The 20,914-nt window shown below is 41.8% G+C and overlaps 3 protein-coding genes across 4 annotated transcripts; all 3 read left to right on the top strand.

Annotated features, from left to right (window-relative positions):
• The first annotated feature begins 6 nt into the window (after nt 1-6).
• On the top strand, nt 7-3,821 carry LOC115794127 (xanthine dehydrogenase/oxidase-like). The gene is made up of 8 exons (XM_030749441.1): nt 7-81; nt 645-848; nt 965-1,017; nt 1,101-1,215; nt 1,601-1,666; nt 1,803-1,991; nt 2,073-2,240; nt 2,775-3,821. The coding sequence occupies exons 1-8, from the start codon at nt 49-51 to the stop codon at nt 2,823-2,825; spliced, it is 879 nt and encodes a 292-aa protein (XP_030605301.1). The 5' UTR covers nt 7-48; the 3' UTR covers nt 2,826-3,821.
• Nucleotides 3,822-4,788: 967 nt separating this feature from the next.
• LOC115795913 (tetraspanin-7-like) lies at nt 4,789-14,337 on the top strand. Of its 2 annotated transcripts, none has more exons than XM_030752052.1 (8): nt 4,789-4,921; nt 10,888-11,076; nt 11,339-11,413; nt 11,498-11,593; nt 12,702-12,857; nt 13,245-13,328; nt 13,406-13,477; nt 13,653-14,337. In XM_030752052.1, exons 1-7 carry the CDS (start codon nt 4,841-4,843, stop codon nt 13,472-13,474), a joined length of 750 nt encoding a protein of 249 aa, XP_030607912.1. In that variant the 5' UTR covers nt 4,789-4,840; the 3' UTR covers nt 13,475-13,477; nt 13,653-14,337. The 2 variants fall into 2 exon arrangements, with proteins under 2 accessions (XP_030607912.1, XP_030607922.1); XM_030752062.1 differs by having other exon boundaries at nt 14,040-14,106.
• Nucleotides 14,338-15,692: 1,355 nt separating this feature from the next.
• LOC115793871 (mid1-interacting protein 1-B-like) lies at nt 15,693-19,043 on the top strand. The gene is made up of 2 exons (XM_030749035.1): nt 15,693-15,878; nt 16,586-19,043. The coding sequence occupies exon 2, from the start codon at nt 16,781-16,783 to the stop codon at nt 17,246-17,248; it is 468 nt and encodes a 155-aa protein (XP_030604895.1). The 5' UTR covers nt 15,693-15,878; nt 16,586-16,780; the 3' UTR covers nt 17,249-19,043.
• Nucleotides 19,044-20,914: the final 1,871 nt, after the last annotated feature.

Below are 20,914 nucleotides of genomic sequence, written 5' to 3'. Positions count from 1 at the left end.
CATATCTACACAGATGGCTCAGTGTTGTTGACTCATGGAGGGACTGAAATGGGACAAGGACTTCACACCAAGATGGTCCAGGTACAGGACTTTAATGAATTCATCCATTTACAGTCCACATCAATATGAGATTAGAAATGTGCTCAGAATGTTCTGGATGGTATTTGGTGAAATTACAGACAAACATTTTCTAAATTATGCTTCTGTTTACATAAGGACACAAAATACTAAATATCCCCAAAGTCTTCTTTCTGGACTTTAACATTGTGGTTTTTTTTTTTGTTTTATTTTTAACGGGTTTACAACCTCTTGACAAGGAAAAGCTAAACATTTCAGTAATATTTCCAAAATGTATTTTTCAAATATAAATTTTAACCCCCCCCCCCCCAAAAAAACAAAAAAACAAAACAAAACAAAACTCCAGTACATTCAAAAAGTTGGACAATCTATATTTATTAACAACTAAATCGCACTGGCAGGAATTAATCTTCATAAAACTAGCATACCAGTTTTGTCAGTGTGCTATTTTATTTTGTTGTTGATGTTTTATTTAAGTAGCCATTCAGAGGTATATAAAACGACATCATTTGCATACATGTCAAACTTTCTGTTCTGTATTACGTCTTCTGTGGATGTGTTTCCAGGTTGCTAGCAGGGTTCTTGGTATCCCCTCCTCTAAGATCCACATATCAGAGACCAGCACCAACACAGTCCCCAACACCAGTGCAACTGCTGCCTCTGTGTCCTCAGACCTCAATGGTGCTGCCCTGAAGAATGCCTGCGAGATCCTACTGAAACGTCTAGAACCATACAAGGCCAAGAACCCCAATGGATCATGGGAGGACTGGGTAAGCAGGGATACATTTGTCAGTTCTTGCTTTTATGGATTTTTTAAAATGTTTTCATTAAATGTTCAGCTTTTAACAGTATTTGGTGTGAGGTTTTTTTTCCATCTATGTTCCAGGTGAAAGCTGCTTACTTTGACAGAGTCAACCTCAGTGCAAATGGTTTTTATAAGTGAGTTCACTCCGGGTCCATGGTTAACTTCACATTACAGCAAAATAAAAGGTTTCACTGATTTCTGTTTTTTTTTAAATCAGGACTCCAGATATTGGCTACAACTTTGAAACAAACTCAGGCAGAGCCTTCAGCTATTTCTCCTATGGAGTGGCCTGTTCAGAGGTGGAGATAGACTGCCTAACAGGAGCTCACAAGGTCTGCACTAACTTTAGCCAGATTTTAAAAATTGGGTTTTAGAGTTCAAATTCTTCAACATCAACATCTTTAAAATGTTTGATGGTGATTGGTGGTGTCCCACAAGGATCAGTGTTAGGTCCCCTATTATTTACTATTCACATATTAAAATAGATGTGTTACAATTTTCTGTGCTCACTGTACCATCTTTAATTGCTTTCCGTGCAAATCACAGTTTCTCCTCAGTCTGTTTTAAAGAACTCTGGACTGACTTCATCAGCTCTATTAATCTGATTGAGGTGTTAAACACCAGACTTGTTCTCGTTTTCACTTTTTGATCGTACCTTTATCAGGTTTACTGGAAATTTCTGAATCCAGATATTTTTGTGGCATATGTCTCTTACAGAACTTGAGTACCACAATAGTGATGGATGTTGGTAACAGCCTCAATCCAGCTATTGATATCGGACAGGTGAGACATTAAATCAGTCACTGAATAATAATTAAATACAATTTATACATAAAAGCTATTGATAGATCAGTGAGCCAGTGAAATTCAGTAACAAAAAGCACATTTTTATGATACTGATGGCCCTGCCCTCCTTTAGGTTGAGGGGGCATTCATGCAGGGTCTGGGTCTCTTCACCCTGGAAGAGCTTCATTATTCACCTCAGGGAGTCCTCCTCACTCGGGGTCCTGGTTCTTATAAGATCCCAGCTTTTGGCGACATTCCTGCTGAGCTTACAGTCTCGCTGCTCCGTGATGCTCCTAATGACAAGGCCATCTTTGCCTCCAAGGTAACATCTCTGGTGATTCCCCTGACAGTTTGAACATGGCTGCTCTTGGATCTAACAGTTATACGTTGTTTTCTTTGCCAGGCTGTGGGTGAGCCTCCTCTCTTCTTGGCGTCTTCAGTTTTCTATGCCATCAAAGACGCCATTAGTGCTGCCCGGGCAGAGTCGGGGCTCACCGGGCCATTCAGACTGGACAGCCCCGCTTCGGCCGAGAGGATCCGCAATGCCTGCAGCGACCGCTTCACTAAACTGGTATGAAAACGAGTGAAAACCCGAGGAAACTCTCAGTGAACAAGAAGGAAAACCGTTCTGCAAATGTAGCTACAGTTTATCTTTCCTTCATGTTATTGTTGCAGCATAAAACAGCTCCAACTTTCCAGCATAGCCAAACATAAAAAACCTTTATGGTGATGACACCATCCTCTCCATGAACAGGTTTACTGAGAATGAGTCCTTGTTCCAGCTTTGGGTGAATTGTTTTGCTTCCCTTTTAGCCCAGTCAGCACAACCTGAATTCATGATGTCAAATCTGAAAGGATAGAATCCAGTGTTACTAAAGATACACATGCAAAAAAAACAACAACTTAAAAATCTGAAGTGTTGCCGGTAAAATTAGACAAATGGCAATGTGTTGTCTTTTTTAAGGATTTGTAGATTGAATCCAGTTTTTGCTTTGAGAGACGGTTAAAGCAGAACCTGAAAATTGCAGCAACACCATTTGGACAGAAGAAAGTGAGAGACCTGAAACTGTGATATTTGAACTTACCAGCTGTTCTCCTGTTACAGTGTCCTCCAGCTGAAGCGGGAACCTTCACCCCCTGGTCTGTTCAGGTGTAGGACGCTCCACTGATGATCACGCACAAAACCTCAAGAACACATTTAGTCACATTAAGTAATGCCTGTTACCAGAAAAGCTGCTGAAGGACTGAATATCAGCTAATGATTTACTTTTATGGGCTATCCCTAATCATTGATCAGAAGTTAATAGGAACAAATGATTTGCTGCACTTTCACTTGAGTATTCCAGTAATTCTGTAAACTCATGAATTAAAGGGGAGCTGTTCTGCCTTTCCTTATGTTCAGTCAGTATATAATAGCATTGCAGTGTTACAGAGCTAACTTTGGATGATCATAGACTTTGTTATTCAGAGATCTCATACAGACACAGCTCACTCACCAAGTACAGGCAGCGCAGTTCATAAGTAAGGGGTGCTGCCCCTCTGCAGGCTTCCAGAGGTTGGCCAATTATTAGTGTGTGTGTATGTGTGTGCGCCTGTGTGTGTTTGAGCCAGAGGTGACCATATTTGAAATAAGAGGGACGAATGCTAAGTTAATAATTACTAACACTAGCAAGTGTGAGTGTCGAGCTGCATCCATAGACTGTATGGGTGCATCACACCGAGATCTGCTCATTAGTGCTAGGTAACACCCCAATAACAGACCTGGAATTAGAGGCCACACCTCTAATAATGCAAACTTCAAGCCTTTGTAGAAACAGGTGAGCTATTAAAAAAAAACACTCCCTGTACAGTCATTATGAAGGGGGATTAGCTATAGAGACAATACTGTTTTGTATCAGCCTATAAACATGTTCATGCTGTAAAAATAGACATTTTAACAGGTGTGTCTTTGGGGATGCACTCACTACCAGAGCCTCGAGTGGACATTAGAGGAACTGCGTGAGTTGGCTGCTTCCTAGTTTCACACAGATGCCCAGAATAAGATAAATAAGGATTACTTTGAACTACGAGTCCTAGAATTTAAAAAATGTGTAAACGAGCAAATAGATCCTCTTTAATTCTGATAATTTTGCTCTAAAGAACTGTTGCTGTACGAGTGAAATAAAGGTATTAAAAGCATTGTTTGCTTTGGCTTTTCTTTGAGTTCAAGAATAAAATACAGTTCTGTGCATGAAACATATTTCACAGAGCTTGAAATGAGCAGAAGACCCCTTTACATGCTTATCAGTGTGACTGAAAGCAAACACACCGAGCTGACATTTAGCCGTCTGCCTTATTGATCCCCCCCCCCTCGTTGGGAGGGGTCTGAAAGCTGCAGCAGACAGATGTGAAGAGGCTGAAGGAGACGTGCAGGTTCGGTTGGTGGTTTAAAAGGTGAGGGCACAAACATGTGCGCCTCATTCTTCACACACTGATCACACAATTAACATGGAGGTGACCATCAGAGCGTCTGCGCTGCTGTGACACCTGGCTGTGAAGGTCCAGCACCACTCGCCCATTAAACACAGCACGATTACTGGAAATATTTATGTATGTATGTGTACTTCAGACACTGCAGTATGACTAACACCGATTCAGACTCAGAGTGGAGCCATAGGAGAGGGTCCAAATGGTGTTAATGGACAGATTTAGACCAAGAACTGAGACTCAAAGCTGGTAATCAATGGGAAAAAGAACAGAACCACACATAACACTTACTCTACTACACATTAAAGTCCCACATTAGGTTTCACTCACCTTTTGGCATCAAGTGGACTGAAAGTAAAAGTGCTCCATATGTAAAATGTCCCCATGAGTGTATATATTCTAATACTGAAGTTTAATAATGTAAAGCTAAACAAAAAAGTATATAAAGTATAGAAATTGTTCTCTTTTCAATAATTTTGTCAAACCTTAATGTGGAAACGCCTGTGTTGAGTTATCTGTCCTTAATAAAACTGAACTGATAACGTGAGGAGGATTGAGTTCTGTTGTGCAATTACAGGTAAAACCAACAGAGGGCGCTGCATGACCGTCATCATCGGGGGAGGTTTCCTTCTTTCAGACTTCCTCTGATGAGAGGAGAGAGAGGGAGAAGAGGGGAGTCCTGGTTTTGGTGGTCTCAGATGAATTATGGCTCCCAGGAGGATGGAAACCAAACCGGCGATCTTCTGCCTGAAGACTCTGCTGCTGCTCTACTCCTTCATCTTCTGGGTGAGGAAACTCTTTATTCATTTTCTCCTACTTGCTCTTCATGTTTTACTTTGCCCGCTGCTGAATCCTGTTTTACACTCAGACCTGAGACCTGATTTAAGCTCCTGAAAGGTCATTCAAATCCTGTAAATGAAGCGCCATCAGCAGCTTGTCAACAGATATAAATTTAATTAAGAATAATGTGCAGTAATTAAACATGCAGGTCAATAAATAAAATTTAAAGGAAGCTTGTACTTTTAAAGTGGACAAAGTCAAAGGTCAGCGGATCAGTAATTATGTGGACTCTGAGGAATGAGATGGATGAGGCCGGCGCTGTGACACCAACCCGATAATGAAGACCTGGACCTACAGAGAGGGCGCTGCTGAAATAACAGCTGCTGACAGGAAGCAGCCATGTCAGGAAACCTGATCAGGTCTGATTTCTTTAGACCTCATTCAGGTCCAGCTCTGACTGTTGTCTCATCCAGATGCTGCTTTGTTTTGTACCCACAGTCTGTATCATCTACCCATTTTAAACTGTCTTCACTATCATTTACTAATTACTGGAATATATTACAGGGTATTTCTGCGTGGGGGTGGGGAGGTTGTAGCCTAGATTGTTGACTAGCCTTGTTTTTCCCCCAGCCTCATTTACTAATTATCCGAATATCCCTTATTGATTATCATGCATTGATTGTCATGGCTGCTGTGTATACGTTATTCCACTGTAGCCAATATAGCTAATGAGCCCAGGACATAGACTGAGTTTTCACACAGTCCTGGTGGTTGTGTACCCTTGATTGTTGCCTAATCTTTGATGCGAGTCACCTTTTAGTTGTCACTGTTGTTTCCTTCACGTTATCCAGTCATTATTGTAGTCCTGATTTTAGTCTAGTCCAGTTTACTGTCTAGTCTGGGTTGCTACCCGTTCTTCATTGTGGTCTTCTCCTGCCTGTTGTCAACACTGTTTGTTTTCCATCGCAGTTTGTTGACTGCTCTAAGGAGTTGCCTATCCCTGCTTGGTGCCTATAACCCAGCTGTTTCTAAGAACCTGGTTGTTGCGTACCCACTGTTGTTTCCTAGTCCTGAATGTTTCCAGCATTCACTGTTACCTGCCTTTATTTCTTGCCTAATTCTTTTAACTAGCCCAGGTTGTTTCATTGCTACAGTGGCTGGTTAACTGTGTAGCCAGTCCACATTGTTTACTTGTCCCGGTTGGTAGCTAGCTGCTGCCTAATGGGCTCGACACACGGGGAGCGACGTCGCTCGCTCTCCATTCATTTCCTATGGAGCTTGTGCGATGAGGCGACAATCGCTTGCCCTCCTCCAGCTAAGCGACCGGCGACGTTCGTGCATGTGAAATTTCAAGCTCGTACACGTAGACGTGCACACGCGACCAGGCGACGCGACACAACAAAGTTGGAAAATGTTCTACTTTTGTCGCTGTCGCGTGGCACTAAACCAATCAGCAAGAGTTTCATTGACTGACCAATGAGCGGAGAGTATGCTACACGCTGCAGTCTGCAACCACTTTCAGCAGGAAGGAAAGCATCGTTTTATCTGTGTTTGACTTTCCTATATTATATGACACTTCACGCAGTGATTATCGAGTTAAACATAAAAGGCAGCCATATGAGAACGTGTTGGTGCAAGACTAACGTTAAACAGACGGATAGAGAGGACTTTTGTGCTAATATAGGATGAAACCGAGGTTGTCTTTTTCTTTTGTAGAGGAGACTTAACAGCAAGATTTCTGTCAGTTCCAATAAAATCTTCTGACTCATCTTTATTGCCGTGTCTGACACGGACTGCTTTGAAAATGTCTAAATCCCTCCAGTTTCATAACCAATCACATTTCTTGGAGACGAGTGACGTAAGAGCGCGATTCGCAAAGCTGCCGTCGCTATCGTGTCCCGTGTGTTCGGTTTCACCCCAGTGGCGATGCGACCCATTCGTCGCTGTCGTTTGTCGCTCCCCGTGTGTCGAGCCCATAACGCTGTTGGTCAACCCAGATTGTTGTCTTATAGTGCCTAAAGCTACCATGACGCTGTTTGTTGCTTAGCCAATATTGTTTTCAATTCCTGATTGTTGGTAGAGATTAGTGTTTCCTTGGCCAGCTGGCTATCCCATATTATTGCTGGGCTCTGATTGTTGGTCTATCCAAGTTGTTGCCTAATTGAAGTTTCTGCCCAATCCTGCAAGTTGCCTACCCTTGATTGTTGGCCAGTCATTTATGCTGTTAATTTCATAGCTGATGGACATGTTCTTGTAACTGATTTTGTCTCGTCCTGTATTCCAGTCCAGGTTTTACACCATCCCCGCTTGTTGCCTAGTCCTGCTTTTCAACCCTTACTTTGTTTTCTAGCCCTAATTGCTGAGCAGTCAGGGCTGCGGTTTTCTAGTGCCTGAAGCTGCTTAACCCTGCTTGTTGTGAAGACCATGATTGTTGCTGCAAAAAGTGATTGTTGCCTACCTCAGACTGTATTCCAATCTCGTTGGCTAGCCCCAGTTTTTGAGTTATCTGTCTTGTAGTGATTTAGAGTTTAAAGTTGCCTGGCCCTTCTTGATGCCTTTACATCTTGGTGACTAATCCTGTAAACTATGAAAATGGCAATGGCAATTTTTGTTTATGTAGCACATTTCAATACATGTAAACTCAATGTGCTCAACACAGAAGATAAAAAACAGTTAGCAACTAGCCCAGATTACAGTCTTGTCCAGGTTGTTGCCTTATGCCGGTAGCTCCAGTTGCTGTTCTTTCTACTGCAGTCCACTCAACTGCATTGCCCAAGATATTTCCTAACGTTAGCTGTTGCTTTGACTGAGATGTTCACCAGTTCTGCTTGTTTTCTTGTCTGGTCCTCCTGTTGTACTGGCTGCTCAGGAGGGCTGCTTCGTGTCTGGTCTTAGCTGCTTCCTGTCCTGGTGGTTAGATCTCCAACTTCCTCTGAATGAGATGTTGCTGTTTTTGAAGGAACAAAAGGGGAGACAGTTTTCTGTGCACACGTTCACCGACTGTGTTAAATCTTTAATATTCACCTTAAACACACTGTTTACACAATAGTCAGATTCTGCTACAAAACCATCTAGTATACGATCTTGTAAGTCACAGTTTACTTTAAATGTTTTTTCCTTTGTTGCTGCTACAAAGTGGATGATAAAGATATTGAACATTATTTCCAGGTCCATTTATTGTTGAAGTGGATCAGATTTTTTTGATCTTCTCAGACACAATCTGTCGTCTGCTGCACAAACATAAACTCCCACTTTTATCCCAAATCAAACCAACCTGACGTGACTCCAGCTGACAGACGGCCTTCTTATCATCCACGGAGCGTTTCAACATCTCAGCTTGACTCCGTTTGAAACGCTCATACAGGCACAGCAGGCAGCCCGGCGCGACTGGGAGTCAAAATCAAACGCCTCCTTCATTTATCTCCTGCCAGCATCCAGCGTTTTTTCTCCTCTTTCATCCTGCAGCCGGTCTTACTCCCAAACCTGAGCAGACGTCCTCATAAACCACCTGAACCAGACGCAGCTTCCCGACACAGATAAGGTGCACCAGGGAAATTAGTCCTAAATTATGAAGCTGTTATTTAAGCTGCACCGTAAATCCTCAAGAGAATTTACAGTGATTCTCAAAACAAGGAAATTTCACCTCATTATGACCTTTAAACTTATCGTTAAGCCAGTGTGTGTAAGGATGACTGCATCTGTAACAGTTTGTACACCGTGGCCTCAAATAATGTTCAGATTTTAATGTGAATCTGACTTTAGCTTTTATTTCACACAGTTTGCATCGAAACAGCCACAAACAAAACCAGTGAAATTAATTATACTCTTATTAATCTGTAATTTAAAGCTAAGTTCATATTTCATTGTTGTTATGCAGCTTTTAGCCATAAAACTTTATTTGGCAAATGACAATTTCTGGTAATTTCTGCACACTTTATAAATGACGCTTCAGCAAAAAGCACATGGATATGATGAAACAGCTAAATGTTGTCTGAAGTTATAATGTGTATATTGTAATGCTCTAAAATACATATTCATTTTACTATATATGTGAGGTTTTATGTATTTTTTTACAGATACACTTCTTTTTATAACGTCTGGGCAACAAACCAAATATGGCAACTTTACTGACCTTGATTTTCTACAAAATGAAACATATTGAGAAATGTCACAAAAATAATCAAGTCCTGTTATGTCCTCCAGTAACACACTAAGGCTGAAAAGCATTTCAGTGAGTGCCCTGTAAAGGGTTAACCAGGGTTGGGTTTGATTTAGCCACGAGCTAAAGAGGAAAGTTTGCTCAAACTAAACTAACTTTAAAATAAGGACAAAGGTGTTCAAAGCAGAAAAATCTATAAAAACAGGTGGATGTTAACCAGCGTCTAACTTTAACTGCTGCTGACAAACTGTGTTAATCAGACCTGTTGGCCATGGGTTTAGTGGTGCATCTGCACATATAACTGCCACATGTAGCATAAAGAGACTCTGAGAACTTCTGCATTTCATGCTGTTGCTCTGTCTCATATTTCCCAGCTGCAGCAGGGGGCTGGTATTGAGGTGCTGTTGATGGCGACTGGGTTATTTTATGTGTTTTGGTGATTTTTTTTCTTTTGTGAGGTCTGTGGACCGATTATGTGAAGGTGCTGGTGTGTAATCGACTTCAAAATAAAGGCTGACATTAATGAATGCATTGCAGGGGTCCCGGGTAAATGCAGATTAAAGCTTGAGGTCACTGGGATGAGCTAAAGGTTGTTCTGTTTTAGAGTGGCTGCTGTCTGCTTCACTCTGATTGGCAGGAGCTCACAGGCTGCCAGGATGTTCACTGACATTAGTGCACTCTTACCTCTACATTTAACCATCACAGCCAAGTGCTAAACCTTTAATTGTTATTAAAACCATCAGATGAGTTAGCCCTGAGTGTGACACACATCATGAACTTATTAAAGTGACTGTTGCTCCTCTCCTGTGTGCTCTGACTGTGGCCACAGCTGCTGGGCTGACTGGTTTCAGCTGGTTTCTGCTCTGTGTCGCGGGGACGCTGGTTGAGCTGCTTTTCCCGTCTGTTTGTCACTTTGTCACTTCACCGTCAGAGTGAGCAGAGTCATGTGGTGCTTAATAACCGTCCCTGCTCCTCTGTGCGGTCCAACACGTCTGCTGCGCAGCTTTAACTTCGTCAGACATTCAGCTTTTCTAACATGAAGCGCTTCCTTCAACTAAACAGAACATGCTGTGAGTGGATTTACCCACTGCAGAAAACCTGAACACCTTTAGGTCTCCATTGAGTATGTAAGAGCTCGGCAAGATTAATGTTTATTCTTTTTTTTCTTTTTTTTACAGTTTTACAAGCGTAAAGAATCATTTTTGTTTGTTCGCCTGGTTTTGTATTCGTGTATGTGTGCAGTCTTTCAGCATAAGATTTCAGATCCTTCCAGAAGCCCCAGATTAATTCATGACCTTTTCTTTCACAGATGAAATAGATTACCTTTAATTCATCGCTGTTTAGCCTCTTTAAAAAGAAAGAAAGAAGCAGCCTCTTACTTGCAGCATGAAACTTTATAAAAGTTTCATGTTTCTCTTGTGGTGCTCCTCAGGTTTTTATATATATATATATAAATGATCCATTAAAGTGTTTCCTAAGTTTATACATCTTGGATTTAGCTTTCAATGGAAAATGCACTGTATAAATGTATGCTTCAAAATAGTCACGCCATAAACACCAGGCACCATAACAGGGTTTTTATCTAACGTCGCATCCTGATGAATTACATTTGAGGTTCCTCAGGGTATTATTCTTTACATTTGCTTTAAATAAAATGGAGCACAGTCCAAAACTACACAGAAATTCTCATAAATAGAAACCATCTCCCAAAATGCCTGTTTTGTGATGAAAATAAAAAACTGAAGTGAAATAAATTAAAATACAAATCTTTGTAGGGTTTTAATTTTTACGCTGATTTGTAACCCTCCATCAGGTGACAGGAGTGGTGCTGCTGGCAGTAGGGTTATGGTGGAAGTTCATGCTGGGTCCCTACATGTTGCTGATCTCTAGCAGTCCCTCCAACGCTCCCTACGTTCTCAGCGGCACCGGAGCCGCCATCGTGCTGTTCGGGCTGTTTGGTTGCTTCGCCGCTTGCAGGGGGCGCCCCTGGATGTTGAAACTGGTGGGTCTTCCATCTTATTGATAGTTTCTTAGCGAATGTCTAAGTTTTTATGACCTTATCCAACTTTGTTTCCTAGAATTTATTGTTTTTATTCATAAATAAATTGTAACAGAAAATAAACTTTGATGGATTGTTGTGGAGACTCAATAATATTTCACAATGAAACATCACTGCTAACTGATGTATTCAGTAACACTTCAGCTGTATGGAGCAGCTGTGTGGTTCCTGGTATGGTGTGACCACTTGTCTGACTTCTCCTCAGTACGCTGTGTTTCTGTCTCTGGTCTTCATGACTGAACTCATTGCGGGGATCTCTGGATTCGTCTTTCGTCATGAGGTCAAAACACACTTATGAGTTTTTGCAATACGTTCTCAAAGCACCGCTGCTCATCCTGACCGAATCCTGTCTGTGTGTGCTCAGATTAAAGGGACCTTCCTCACTGCGTACAGTGCAGCAGTGATGAGATATGACGGACGCGATGACAGGAGTCTGGCTGTAGACGGCGTCCAACGCAGAGTAAGTGTTTCTCATAATTCACTCCTAATGTTTCTTAGGTGGTTGTTATCAGTAAGTCTCAGTGGCAATGAAAACGTGTCACTTCTAAACTGCTCAACCATCTTATTTTATTAAAGCTACTTTGGGCTGTTGTCTTATTCACAAGCAGTTTTTATGCTGGATGCCCTTTTTTTTTTTGTGGGATCAAACCAGGGATGTACTGCTACACTATGGAGCCCCTAAACATTTTACTTTATTACAACACACAATTTTTAAAATGTATTTTAATTAATTAATAATTTTTGGTGTTCCTCAGGGTCATATTGTTGGTCCTTTATAGTTTTAACTTTTAAATAACCCTCTTTGACATGAATTAAAATTTTTTGGAGACCAAATATTTCACCCTATTTTTTGGGAGCTTGGGGGGGGGGGGGGGGGGGGGGGGGGGTCGCTGTTGCTATGTCAGTTAATAAAGTTGTCTTTCTCCATCCCAGAAACTGGTTTGTTGGTTCAAGGCAACAATGTGCTATAACAATCCCAACATGTATTTTCTATATATACTCATGTAGTAGGAAAAAAACAGGCAGTTGAGTCAACATATTCATTTTTATTTTAACAAATATCAAAGTAATATTTATGTAAGTATTCAGTCCAACAACCAAGTAACACAGGGGGATATCACAGTTCTGTCATTTGACCTTTGGACCATCACTGCATCCCAGTACCTCACATTTGCCTTCATAAAGTCTCCAATTTCCCAACACACACCCACATACACGTGTACACATACGCATCATTACCAGCATACACACGTCACATATGTCTGACCCTTAACTGACCCCTGACCTCCTAACTGTTCCTCAAACCTGAGGATGTGTGAATGTGGCCTCTGGGTATCAGAATTCCATAAATCCTGGTTACAGTACTCTAGGTATGCCACAGGGATCTATATTTGGACCACTTCTTCTGAGATTTCTTTCTAATAATGACGGACCCTGCACATGTCCTTTTGTGCAGATCTGGTCAGACACTGATGACGCCTTTCTTTTACACTTGTCTTCACACATTCAGGAAGCAAACCGGGGAGATATTAAAAAGTGGTGGTTTGATTGTCTCTGTTTCTTCGCAGTTACACTGCTGTGGAGTTTATAATTACACCAGCTGGTTCAGCAGTGTGTATTTTCCCATCAGTGGGATTCCTACCAGCTGCTGTGTTCACATCTCTGACTGCAGTGAAGCAGACCTGAAGAACGCCACTCTGGCAGCACAGAAAGTCTACAAAGAGGTCAGGAAAGCACAAAGAAGAAAATCCTGTTCCAAAAATCTTCATTTGCATATTTTCCATCTGACAGCCATAGTTATGCAAAATGGTCCAACCAGGTAGCTTAAAGTAGGCAGCAGACCCAGTAAATGGTAAACATTAGCAAGTCTAGAAGTATAAAAAGACCAAACTATGGAGATATGAGAAATTTGAATGCTAAACTTGGCAATATCACTGCTCCATCTTTGATCATAGCAACTGTGACATTGATTAAATGACTGTGTGGTCAGATGCATTATTATAGTAAAGGTTTAGCCTTCTTCTTGTAGCTGCAGCGCAGTGCCGTTAGCAGTCTTGGTGAGCTTTAATCAGCTGCTGTTTAATGTGAATCACTCTGTCCTGTTTCTGCAGGGTTGCTATGAGCTGGTTGTGTCCTTTATAGAGAGCAACATGGGAATCATTGCTGGAGTTACCTTTGGCATTGCCTTCTCTCAGGTATGAAACACAGCCTTTAGAATTGATGAAATAATGAACCTGAAGCAGAAATAAAACCATCTCTGTGTGTGTGTCAGCTGGTAGGTGTAACCCTGGCCTGCTGTTTGTCTCACATCATCAACACCAACCAGTACGAGATGGTCTAAGAGGTAACCACACCAGGTGTTTCCAGCACTACCTGACCCCAAACCTACACCTGCACCTAACTTTAATCTAAACTTGATCCTGAGCACAGTCTCAACAATCCTCCACTCTTTACTGAAAGGAAACCAAGCATGGTCTGTTGTTTACCTCCATCTGCTCTGTTTATGTTTTCCTTTGCAGGAAAGCGATGAAGATGTAAATCACCATGGAAACCTTAGGAAACACACACACACACAAACACACACCGTTCCCATTCCTCTTGTATTTATTTTGTCTTGCTGTGAAAGACTGAAATTTTACCCCGTAGTGCTCTCTTTGTGTTGTTTGGTTCTCTTTTTGTTTGTGCGAGGCTCAGGTCCTGAAAACCTGCTCTCTGTAACAACCATATACAGAAAGTCCCCTTTAGGGGACCACAACACTTGAACAATTAAAGGACTTTCACTTTTTCCAGTTAAAGTTAAAGGTTCGTTGTGTAACAGTGTACTGTGCTTGAACAATGTGTCATTCATGTTTCATATTTTGTGTACTGTGATATGACAGATTTTATATTTCTGTTTTCTGTATAAGTTCACTGACGACTGTTTGAGACGTGAGATGTTTTCTGAAAATAAATGAGGCTGTGTGTTGTGACCATCCATCCGACCATCCATCCATCCGACCATCCATCCATCCATCCATCCATCCTCTATAAGCATAAACCCAAATTCAGTAACAAGTGTGACACAACCAGGAAAAACCAACGGGCCTCTTCTGTAGTTACTTGTTGCTAACACTGGGTTGGATCCTCTTTGTGCCCTCAGAGCTGCTTTAATTCTTATTTGCACAGATTCAACAAAGTGCTGGAAACATTCCTCAGAGGTTTTGGTCCATATTGACATGGCAGCATCTCACGGTTGCTGCAGATTTGTTGGCTGCACCTCCGTAATGCTTTTTTAATGATGTGCTTTGTGATTATTTAAAAAAAAAAATCCAGGTAATAAACTAAAATATGCAGTGCAAATGAAAAAATAAAGCTTTATCCCTAAGGTGCTCTACTGGATTGAGCTCTGGTGACTGTGGAGGCCATTGAAGTAAGTGAGCAGATCAGCAGTTTCTGAAACCCTCAGACCAGCCTGTCTGCACCAACAGTCCTGCCACACTGAGATTCTCATGAATCATCTTTCTATATTCTGATGCTCAGTTTGAACTTGACCTTTTCTACATGCCTAAATGTTTTGAGTTGCTGCCACGTGATTGGCAGATGAGATATTTGTATTAACAAACAATTGTTCATTATTTTTTAAATCCTGATTATAAATCAAAATATGCAGTACAAATAGAAAATAAAAGCTTTAAAGCTGGGTAAGAACGCAGTAGTAATATTCATCCAGAGGGGGGCGATGTTTAACCAACAGCAGCGTTTATTCTCATTTCAGAGGAAAACTCCACCATCCATTTATTTTCCTGCTCTTATCGGGGACACAAAGCCACTCTCACTCACATTCACACATATGGCTCATTTAGAACCACCAGTTAACCTAACACGCATGCCTTTAGACTGTGGGAGGAAGCCGGAGTGAACGGAGAGAACCTGTGCACACCGGGGTAGAACATGTGCAAAATAATTAGTAAAATAATCTTAGTGAAAATGAGAACTCTCTTACTCAGCGCCTGATATGAAATCAGAAGCTTCTGGTCAGTTTACAGTCAGTTTGGAGCAGTTTTAAAAACTGTTACATTTTAAATAAGTCATCAACTTGTCACATCATCCTTGACTCCTTTAAAATGTAATCTAGCTTGATTATCATTCCTTATTTTTTATAATGTGATTTGATAATGATTACTGATCGTCTGTTACTAATATAATTTAAATCAACATCAGTCTCATTTACTGATGTCAGTCTGTGAGAAAATAAGAGAACATTCACCGATGTTCGTGCCTGATGTTTATCTGTTCATATAATAGGAATAACAACAATAAGAAATACTTTATTGATCTCCAATCAGGGGAGATTACTGTGTTGCATCAGCTAAAACATTAAAACAACTTAGATCAATAAAAATATGTATAAATTTAAATTTAATCTCTTTATTTTCGTTGTAAACTGTAGATGTAAATAAATTTATTATTTCCAAATAAAAAATAAAGTTTAAAAACGTTTATATTCAAGTAAGTTTATAAACAATGCAACGCTTCACGAACGTTCTTCATGACGCCACGCATTCTCTGATTGGCTGTCCTCGGAGCGCTCCCCTGTGATTGGCCGTGAGCGTGATCCCATCTTTTCACTCCGCCCCGCTTCTCTCCGGTTTTCCTGACTAACCCACCGGCCGACCGCCTGCTGCAGCCGCTTCCCGGACAGCTTCAACCGGCAGAAAGCAGCGACTTGGACGCCCACAACATCCAGGAACCACATCCGACACACGGTGAGCTCACGTGGCAGCAGTCCCGCCGGGGTTTACCCGGTTTAAAATTGGGCTTAGCGAGCTAACGGTGCCCGGAATCCGCCGCTTGGCGAGGCTCACAGGGTGGTTTGTTCCGGTGAAAATGAAGATTCAAAACGAAGATTCTTCGCTAATTAACGTTTACGTAGATCCACTGGATCGTTTAGTTGCCAGTCTTGTTCACAGGCCGCCTGGCTTAGCATCAAATGATGCAAACGGAGGCTGTAATGATTCCGCTTCATTTCCGTGTTTTGTCCCGCAGACACCCCCCTCCTCTGCCCGGGCTGACCCCGCAGGTGTTCACGCTCGTTTTAAAAAACGCTGCCAGCAGCTCCTGTTTCTCACGTCTCTTATTTACATGCGAAGCTGCGGCTGTGCAGCACAGACGGCTTTAAATAGTGTAAATCGACCAGCAGCGGAGGTGGCTGCATATGAAGTGAACGTGTGCGGGTAACGGAGGTGAGGAGCAGCTGGGGCGAAGCCGGGTGTCCGATAATGGATGCAGGCTACAGTGTTGGTCCCGCAGAGCTGCTGGCTCTGACTCAGTAACGTTTATTCTCTCCATCCCTGAGCTCCATAGTTAGGTCCTGAAGCTCTGCCTGCAGACTTCTTCAGGTTTCTCTCCTGGACGCAGATTTCTGTTGAAGCTGCCTCATCCAGCTGCCTCTACCTCTGCATTTTTATTTCAGGTTTATGCCTCCAGGGTGAGACGGTCACTTGGGAGTCCTGCAGCAGGGACACGGGCCCCAGAGGGTGAAACTGGCCCACTTTGGAGCGGTGAGTGCCCCCACAGCCTCTCAGTAATCCTTTAAAGAGCATTAGCGGGCTAAGTTTGGCGCTGCGCTGTGACCGCTGGCAAGACGGGTCCTCACTGAGCCGCCGTCATGCAGACACCTGACTCCTACAACCAGAAGAACTCACTCTTCAATGCCATGAACCGCTTCATCGGCGCTGTCAACAACATGGATCAGACGGTGATGGTGCCCAGCCTGCTGCGGGATGTCCCCCTGGGCGACAAGGATGACCTGAAGGTGGCGGAGAATGGGGGCAGCAGCGATGACACGGGCAACCCCAGCGCCACCAACGGCAGAGCCTACTTCCAGCCCGATGCCGACATGTACAGCTCGTACGTCCTGCTCAAATCCATCCGCAATGACATTGAGTGGGGTGTCGTGCAGGGCGACGAGCTGCGGAAGGACAAGGTGGGTGTGGCTGGGGTGGAGGAGGAGGACGACCTGGAGAAGCAGTTTCGCTTCCACCTGAATGGACTCCACGCGGTTCTGTCAAAACTGACGCACAAAGCCAACACGCTGACAAACCGCTACAAGGAGGAGATCGGCTGTGGAAACTGAACGTCCAGACTGGCAGCGCCCTGCGCGTTTTAGCTCGTTAACTCCAAGCAAAGAGAGGAGCTTGTGCAGACACCTGAAACCTGCTGACACTTTAAACAGCCCACTGAGGGGGATATCGTTCCATTAAATGAACTGCACAGTCCCAATAACAGTGAATAAAAGTATCTGCAGATATTTGCTTGTGATTGGAACAGTTTGGGCAATTTTTGCCAAATAATTAGCACCATAGTCCTAATGACAGTCACTGAAATTAACAGTCAGAGTCCATGTGAGGGGGTTTAAATTATTTTAAATGCCTCTTTTTTGCATTCAAATGGATTTAATTTTGGTGAATATACTGATGCTGACTTTTTTGATTATGGTTTGGTCTATTTAAAAAGACATGGCAGTACAATATGACACAAAACTGATTCCAGCTGTTCAATTTTGAATGAAGCTGGATCTGTGCTGTAAAACAATAAGTCAGTAAAGTAAAGAATCTGTCGGGACTCTAGCTTCAAATCTTCCAAAACAAACCAACGTTAGCACATTTTAGCTCAACCACAGCCCTTTCATTGGTGAAAGTTGGAGTTTAATCTTGTGGAATGTGATTACAAAAAGTAGCTTTAATAGTAAATTTGACTTTAAATACTGTAAATTTAAGACTAAGTTTGATTACCAGCAAATTTCAGAGCTGGGAGCCTCGTATGCAGGAGAGGGCCAAATAAAGCAGATTCATTTCAAATGTTTGGCTGGTTGACCCTTTACTGAGTGACTACTGTGCTAGAAACAAAACATTGTAAACAAATATAACCGTTAAAAACACACACAAAGCAAATGTAAGTAAAAGAGGATTAGATAGGATCCCTGTGGGACGCCTCCGAGGCAAAAATCTGTCTCTGATTCCAGTAATTGTTGACTGGCGTGCCATGAACGCCTGATGAGACTCAGAGGGTCAAAGTGTCTTTGAAATGTTTGAACTTGTCTCTGCTTTGAGCTCCAGCAGCAGTTTGTAGGTAAAGAGCTAAAACACGCTTATGGACTCTATTTTTTTTTCCTGAAGACTTCCTATGGGTGATGGGCTGTTTGCACTCTATTTTCAGGGTTCATGTCTGTCTTTTTTTTATTATTATTTATCTCCTGACATTCTTCATTTCTTGCTGCAAAATCCAAACTATGCAAATACACAAGCACAAAAGAGGCTGGTTTGACATTTTAGCACAGCTGTAGACGCACAAAAATGAGAAAATAGGAGTTCTTAAATTTCCAATGAATAAAAAATGCAGTTCTCATGCTGAATGGCCCATAATAGCATGTTAACTTCAATAATCGATGAAAGTAAACTCCCGTTTCTTTGGTTCTAGCTTCGGAAACATGGAGGTTTTGACATTTTAAAGACTCCAGAGTTCATCTGTTTGATAGAGGACTAAAGCACCTTCATTCTTGGAAAAATATTTGGCGAAAAAGCCAAAGTTTGGCAGAAAACGGTTGGGTTTATGAGGTTTCAGCTGAGAATAAAAGGAGAGCAGGGAAGTTTTTCTTGTCATCTGAAGCTGTAACTGATTTCAGTGGCTGATTTTTGTCAACCTGATTGGTCTGAATTTAAAGAAGTGAATGTTTTGATTGTATATCGTCTCAAAGCTTTATTTAATGAATTAAAAAAAAAAAACTGTGCTTGCTGGCCGATGACGTCTGAAGGCTTTTGGAGACTGTGTGTGTGTGTCTGTGTGTGTGTGGAGAATGCTGGTGTAAAGATACTGGTGTTTATTGTTTTCTATTTGTGTCCAGTTTGACCATTAAAGGTTTTTGGTGAGCACTTTGGTCTTTTCCTCCAACAAACTGACTTTTCTAGTCCTGCTGACCACGTTTGGGAAAAACAGCTCCCGTGTCCTTCCTGGGCTCCGCCCCCTCTGCAGCAACCATCGACAGCTACAGAGGGTGTGTTACCATGACAACACTAATGGTTTGTTAACATGCTGAACAAAGGTGTGCGTTTAAAGTTTCTTGTTCTTGTGTTTCAACCTGTTTGAGTTTTTGTACCCACGTTTGAAACCAGGCGTCTCCCTGGAGCTTTGAAAAAGTGCCAACTGTTGTAGTTTAACCCTGACAATGATCTTCAACACTAACCTGATAATTTTAATGGTAATTAAAAAAAGTGAAAAAAATCAAGTGGGAAGATGCACTTCTTAAATAAAAATCTGCAAAATTTCACTCATTGGTTTGCTCAGAAAATTACTTTTAAGGGATGATGGTCGAGATGATGTTACTTGTTTTTGTTTTTTGAGGTTTGATTTTAAAATTCCATTACATTTAGGTTCTGTTGACATGTGACATTAACTTATCTGCCACTTTGAACTCCTGGTGACGGTGTAGGATCAAGTGAATAAGACTCCAGTCACACAGGCCTAGAGACTAGTCTGCAACTGTTTGGCAACCACTGGTCATAAGGGAATTGTTGTTACTGTTAATTAAGAATTCATCAGCTGGTTGCTGGATGTTAATTGCAAAAGTCTGAGTCACGCAGGCCTTCAGACCAGCCAGGTTTCCTCGTGGCAGCCGCTTGTTTGGGGAAAAATGTGTATTCTCCAAACTGTTAGCAAAACCCTCCTTGTTTGGTTTGTTGCAAGAAGATGGCTGTGGCTGTAATTTGAATGGAAGTCCCAGATTGTAGTGAAGCTGTGAAAAATGCAACACAAACCGTAAATAGAGACTCTTTAATGCAACTTTAATCTGAAAGTTGCGTCTTGTGATGCTGAGGCAAAGCTTTTACTTTGAAGCTAAGCCTTCTGCATTTCAAGTTTGTCGCACTTTTTCAAGTTGTACCACCACCAAAACATGACAAACAGTGGGAGGTTTTTGGTGCTTCTTTGAATGTGAATCCACCCAGTGAGAGCAATGTGCACGGGAAACCTCAGTAGAAAACTTGAATTAGGTCCTTAAAAGGTTTTAGGGTAAATATGCTAGTGTGGACTCGTAGGAGTGGCGCTCAAGTTAAATATGTGGCTGTGCGATCTGTGACAGCAGATTTGGAGGCACGTGGAAACCACAGCTTCTCATATCGAAGGTATTTTCAGCTGCATCCTTATTGGTCACCACAGGAGCTCCATATGTTTGATTTGGCCATCCCAAAGGGAATTGTGTCCCTCTGGCCTCAAACCAGAGACTTTTCAGGTGTTAGGTGAACGTGTGAACCACTCCACTGTGGAGCCACTCTCATACAATAATATCTGTAAAACAGTCCAAGTGGTTTCACAGATATTAAAACACATTTCCAACGTCCAACTTCTGTGTAATGTTCCCTGGAGTTCGCCACCACGGACAATCCAAATGAGCATTTTTATAAAAAGCAAGTTTGTGTTAATATTCCAAATTTGTGATTGTGTTTTCTGATTTTCTCAGTGTGAATCATTGAAATACAGTTTCTGTAGTTTTCTAGATAAAACATCTAAAAACAGCACTGCCTTTATTTCTTTTCTTTAAATTGTTAGTAGGGACCTAAAATTTTACAAAATCCATGTAATGACCCATTATATTTAAAGAGCAAGTAGACATGACTACAGATATATGTAGGTGTATTACTAATAAATCATGAAAATACAAAGAAGATTGGTCCAAATTTAACATGCAAGCAACAAGAATCTACTTTGCCTCCTGTGGCAGGTTAACCTTAATAATTAAAGCTGCAGC

The sequence above is a fragment of the Archocentrus centrarchus genome, chromosome 2 (assembly GCF_007364275.1).
Source record: "Archocentrus centrarchus isolate MPI-CPG fArcCen1 chromosome 2, fArcCen1, whole genome shotgun sequence".
NCBI classification, from domain to species: domain Eukaryota; kingdom Metazoa; phylum Chordata; class Actinopteri; order Cichliformes; family Cichlidae; genus Archocentrus; species Archocentrus centrarchus.
Note: the sequence above shows the minus strand (reverse complement) of the source record. Positions and strands in the feature narration are given on the sequence as shown.